This window comes from Manis pentadactyla, chromosome 9, assembly GCF_030020395.1.
Source record: "Manis pentadactyla isolate mManPen7 chromosome 9, mManPen7.hap1, whole genome shotgun sequence".
NCBI lineage: Eukaryota > Metazoa > Chordata > Mammalia > Pholidota > Manidae > Manis > Manis pentadactyla.
This window is the reverse complement of record NC_080027.1, coordinates 44336305-44342515: the sequence shown is the minus strand read 5'-3', so window position 1 is coordinate 44342515 and position 6211 is coordinate 44336305. Positions and strand designations below refer to the sequence as shown.

At 35.1% G+C, this 6211-nt stretch overlaps 1 protein-coding gene across 1 annotated transcript; it reads left to right on the top strand.

The window, feature by feature from the left end:
- The first annotated feature begins 5057 nt into the window (after positions 1 to 5057).
- LOC118912099 (olfactory receptor 52P1-like) lies at positions 5058 to 6011 on the top strand. The gene has a single exon (XM_036884882.2). It carries the CDS (start codon positions 5058 to 5060, stop codon positions 6009 to 6011), a length of 954 nt encoding a protein of 317 aa, XP_036740777.2.
- Positions 6012 to 6211: the final 200 nt, after the last annotated feature.

The following is a 6211-nucleotide window of genomic DNA, read 5'->3' as shown; positions in this document are numbered from 1 at the left end:
TCTTACATAGAGACAAGATGGTTAAGTGCAGGTTAATTGAATTTATTAATAACTAGCATTTGTTGAGAGTTCACTATAACATTGAGAGTCCAGTCAATTTTCTAAATGGAAAGTCTTTTTGATATTAATATGTTCTTATCTACATGAATATCATTATTTAATCTGTATAGAAACCATTAGAATGAGTACTCATTATTATTTAATCATATTTATAAAGAGGTTACATGATTTTATGAGATAGGAATCAAACACTTATGAAGTAGTATAGCCAGAATTTCTACCTAGAGAATGTTATTCTTTGGGTATTGTTTCTCATAGTAATTGCTAACACTTATGAGGTGCTTTCCATGTAGGTGGCTGACTAAACATTTCACATAGCCTGAGTTACATAATTCTCAAAACACAATAAAGTATAATGCACAAATGAAACAAAATAAAATAAAAATTTATTACCCTCAATTTAGAGTTAGGAAAATTGAGATGTAATTTAAGTGATACTAATCTTCATGGCTATATGATTTCCTCCAGTAGTGTTCAACATCCCAAATGCAGAAGCAACAGTGCTGGATGTCAGTGAGTTGCAAAATTGATGAGAAAGAAAGCAAATGGAGTAAGATAACTGGATATGCTGATGAGTAAACATTTGAAGTGATGTTTCACAAAGTCTGTTTATCTAGAGAGGAGGAATTTGTGTTAGGTACTACAGTGTGGGAGAAGAATAGGAGGCTGTACCCATGGCACAATTTTTTGGAATTTAGGTATTTAGAGAAGGCACAGTTATAGAAGACAATAAATATATGAGTGATGATAAATAATGTAGTGAAATTCATCACTGCAGTTAGGAAAGTGGGAATACTGAATGGCCAATGGTATTTAAGTTTCATCTATATGTATTTCAAGCCATCTATTATGAATAATGCATGTGGAATTATAAAATAAAGCCATATGTCAGTCTTCAGTGAATATGGGTATGAGATATAGCTATTTTTAGATGATGAAGAGTGTTTTATTATATTTGGTTTTGAAGGTATACTGAAATGAAAAACAGCAGTGCAAGGGGTAAACCTCATAAAAATATTCCGGATTACAGCAGTCTAAGAGAAGGATATGTTTAAGAAAAATAGCTTTTTCTCTGCCCTTACTTTGTCTTCTTTCTTTCTTTTTCTTTTTAAGAAAGGTGAATGGGATAGAGTTTTGCAGGATGAGGCTAAAGCAGTAGACATGAGTTAAGTTTTCTTTCTATGTCTTTTTTGTTGGTTAGAAAAATAAATAGATTTTTTTTCAAAATATAACTAAGTTTTCTTCAAGCCTCAAACAACTAAGCAGCTGAAAATATAGATATGAAATGCATAAATGGTTGCTCTTTTCTATTTTGAGATACTTGACTTATTCGTTGAATAGTAGCAGAATTTGAAGAACAATAGCTTCTGGAAAGAAATAACACAAAATGCAGGATGACATATATATTAACATGTTCATTTAGGAACAGAAAAAAGGTGGTTTCAGATTTATGTCTGCCATTGAAAAATGTAGTCATGGAATGCTATTCTTAAAGTCTTAAAATAATTCCCTCTGCACCCATTCAGGATTCAGCAGAGAAACATCCTGTGGAGGTTATGTTACGCCTGAACATTGCTCTGCTTCATAGAAGGAACTGAAGTGTTGAGGAGAATTAAAGAGAACTTACTATCTTTGACTAGCCTGGAGGACGCATGAATTTGTGGATGAAGGGATATTTAGGAAGCCTAGAACCACTACTTTGCCCATTTACCAACATAGAGTATAAGATGCTCTCATGATTCAAAGCAACCTTTACTCTGTCATAAAGTGATATTATCTGGCATAAAGAATGTCTCAGTTAACATAATCATTGACAGTTCAGTTTCTTTTAGTATATCAAAAGTAAGGGAAGTTTTAGGGACATAAAGTCCTTAAGATTTAGTGTTTTATTAATTATAGGAAGTAAATGAATAGTTACTAAAAGGTGTAATACGTGTGCTCATTGGTGTGTGAAAAAGAAGTCTGAGTATTACTAAGTAGAGGTCATTATTGTTTGAAGTGGACAATAAAGACTTTAGAGGATTAGAGATGTTCATCAGGGATTAAAAAGGTAAGTACAAGTTTATTAAGCAGACAAGGGAAAAAAACAGTCAAATCCAAGGGTAGAGTAGGTTTAAAGTTATAGAAAAGTAAAACTATGTAGTATACTAGAACTTTTAGAAAGTCTGGAACACACTGAGGGGAAGTAGTGGCAAGATTGGGGGCTTGAGAGAGATGGGCAAAGGTTAGAGGGTGAATTAGCATTTTTTAAAATAAGAGGGTGCTTTTAATAATATCATGTTAAGTAAACTAAACCATATTTGACTTTTGAAAGATAGCTGATGATGTAAGAAGATGGACTTCATGAGGAAAAACCAGAAACCAGAGAAATTATTAGGAGGCTATACCCAGACTATGCTAGAGTCAGTGAATATCATAGCAAAAGGAGATAGAGGTGGATGGGATATGCTATATTTGGTGGATACTAAATAATTAACCCAGCAAGATTTAATGGCTGCTTGGCTGTACTATTAAGGTTAGATTTTTGGTCTAAATGACTGTGACTGCTGTTGTCAGCAAATGAGATACAATCAGACGGTAGAGAGCTTTGAAAGAAAAATTGTGAGTATTCTATGGGATATCTTTGAGATTATTTAAAACATTGTAAAAGCATATATATATATGATTCATAATAGATAGTGTAGAAAGCACCTAATCCCTGAAAAGGCTGAATGCAGGCAAGGGCCTCTGCTAAGTGACCCAGACAAAGTAAAAAATCAAAGCCCACATGGCAGAAGGAACATTGTATCTTTAAGTTTCAGAAGCAGATATGACAGAACAGGAAGCTAGGAGGGTGTAGGTAGGCTTTCTGACTTCCTAGCTCTTCAGCTGCTGAATATACAGTAAGGAACAACCTTGTTGATTTCATTTAAAATAGGCATAAGAGAAGAGTCTCTAGAGGGTCTTCCTCTTGGGGTTCTTAGCAATTCCATGTTATACATTCTAGTGCCTGAAAGGAGACTGACCCATCTCAAGCAAAACTACTTGACATTTTTCTCTTAGCATTAGCTTGTAAATAAATCTATTGAGGACTAAAGACATGCAATTGCTGCTAAGTATGAATGGATCTCACAGCAATGAAGAGTATTTTTTATTCTAAGTAATTTGCATAGCTAGAAGTAATGCCTATATTTCTAGGTGCCTTATTTTGCTTTGGGCCTACCTAGTACTCCGCCAAACAGTCTCTTGAAATTTTAGTTCTCCCAAAAGGAGGAAGTATGGAACATGGACAAACCTAGAAAGGTATTAAGTATTCTTTTCATTAATCTTAAAAACCTTTCATATTTTAAACATTGAATACTCCTAGCTTTTTGCCCGAAGTTCTTATATCTAACGGGATATATATACTAATATATACTGTCTCATGTAGCAATTGCCTAACTCTGTGTCTCTGTATTCTGGATAAGGCTTAAATTCTGAAATCTTCTGAAATATTTTTAATGACTAATTCAAATGTGAATTCCCACTTTCTTGAAAGGAAACACCTCAGATACTTACTCACATAGGTCCAAAGTAGTACATGTTTACTAGGAGAATGCACATATCATAACCAGTTTTTCCCTAAGCAGATAGTATTTGTAAATTCAAAAAAGCATTGTCAATAGGAGTATTTATTATTATGTATTGAAATTTCATATCAGTGGAATTCAAAAGGAGGAATCTAGATACTGGAAACAGCTAGAAATTTTAATTTTTAATTTTTAATTTTTAAAAAGTCATGTTATGAAGATTGGAGTGCCTATTCCAGAATTATGATACTAGGAGGAAATTGGATGCTCAGAAGGTACAAGGGCAGTTATCAGAAAAAAATGGATTTATATTATTCCATTAACTGCAAATGTGTGTTTACAGCAATGTTTTATTATCAGAAAGAATATTTTCCAAAAAAATTTGGGGGGAGGCAGGTAATTTGTTTGCAACTTTTTTCTATCACTTAAAATGCTAAATTAGTTTCCATGTAAATAAAAAGAAAATTATGTATGATGACTTCATAGGATGCTGAATAAAGTTAACTTTTCACAGATGGCTCAGAAATGCCAGTTCATCCTTATGACTTGAAACACAACATATGCTTAATAAAACTGGATGGATTGATGAATGCAATCATATGGGTAATTTTCTTTGAAGTACATAGAAATGCCAAGTTGTGGAGACATAACCATTGCAAAAAAAAACTGTATCTGGAGAATATGCGTTAAAATTCTAATGGCTAACTAACATTGTTCTACTGTTTTCAGCTGGTATTCCTCACTATAAAGATATGCTTCTAATATCCTGTCCTGATTATCTCTAATACATTTGCTGATATACAAATACATTAACCATGAGTGAGGATAGGGGTTTATAGTTTTTAGTGTTCACAAGAATTTTGATTTTATTTACGCTTCTTGGGTTTCTTAGTCTGCATTTTTGATGATTTGTCTGTGAACTAGTATATTGTTAAAATTACAATTGCCATTTGTATAACTTGCTAATTATTGTGCAACACATGCATGCATATGAATGCATGTGTGAGTATGTGTGTGTATTTCTGCATGTGTTCCACACTTGATTAAGAACAGTGGCCTTTGTCTTTCCCAAGACTGTCTATATTACAAATCAAGGTCCTAGGTACAAAGAAGCAGAAATTTTATCACTACCACTGAATTTAGTAGATAATAAAAATGAAAGAATAGGAAAGAACAAAACTGCAAAGGAAAGATAAAATTTTAAAAGAACTTAATTCAATCTTCTTATCTGCAGATGAAGATATTGGGGTTCATAATGGTTAAGTGATTTACCAAAGGGCTTACAGAAGTTTCAGAGAAGAGCCAGATCTTTAGATAGGATATTTTAGAGTATGTCTGGAATTGCCATATATAAGACCATGGAGGAATCATTCTGTCATCCTGCTTTCCTCTCTTAGGTGATTTGACTGGCTACTTTGGAGCTGATCATGCAAACCCTACAGTTTTAACATGGCAGACAATGCCACACATCACTACATCTCATCTTTCTTCCTGGTTGGTATTCCTGGTTTACAAGATTTTCACTGCTGGATGGGGATCCCCGTCTGCCTCCTCTATGCACTCACCTTGCTGGGGAACAGCATAATCATTGTTACCATCAAACTAGAGACCAGCCTCCACCGGCCTATGTATTTCTTCCTTTGCATGCTGGCAGTGAATGACATGGCTCTTGCTTCTTCCTCAGCCCCCAAGATGCTTGGCATTTTCTGGTTGGATGCTCATTGTATTGACTTTGATGTCTGCCTTGCACAGTTGTATTTTATCCACACATTTTGTGTAATTGAGTCAGCCCTCCTAGTTGCCATGGCCTTTGACCGTTATGTAGCTATTTGCATCCCACTGCGTTATACAACCATCCTGACAATACCTCAGGTCATTAAAATGGGTCTAGCTGGCATGACCCGAGCTACTCTTATGGTTTTGCCCTGCCCTCTTCTCATTAAAAGGCTACCATATTATACTAAATACATCATCAGTCATGCCTATTGTGAGCACATGGCTGTGGTGAAGTTGGTCAGTGCCAATACCAATGTTAACAGAGCATATGGAATCTCTGTGGCTCTTTCAGTGATGGTGTTGGACCTAGGGCTCATAGCCACATCCTATATCAAAATCCTCCAGGCAATCTTCCGGCTCTCTTCCAGGAATGCCCGCTCTAAAGCACTGGGCACCTGTGCTGCCCATGTCTGCACTATACTTGTCTCCTACACACCTGCCCTGTTTAGTTTCCTAACTCATCGCATTGGCAAGAGGGTACCTCCAAGTGTTCACATAATTTTTGCAAGTTTGTACCTTCTGGTCCCTCCTGTAGTCAACCCCCTGGTGTATGGTGTCAAGACTAAGCAGATTCGTGACCGGGTAGTTGGTCTCTTTTTCCCAAACAAGAAAATTTCTGAGAACTAAAATGTGTAAATGCCTGCCAAAGTGTAACATGATTATAAAAGGTCACAGGTACATTGATGAATAACTCAAGTCTAGTTTCCAGCTGTTGTTTCTTGGGTCTTCTGTGCCTTGTAGCAAGAATGATGCTATACATTTAGTTTTTTTTAATGTACTTGTTGTCAACTTATGGTTTTAGTTTATATTTATTTTAAATAAAAACA

Coding starts and splice junctions, on each gene's coding strand:
- LOC118912099 (XM_036884882.2), top strand. CDS start 5,058: ATGGCAGACAATGCCACACATCACTACATCTCATCTTTCTTCCTGGTT.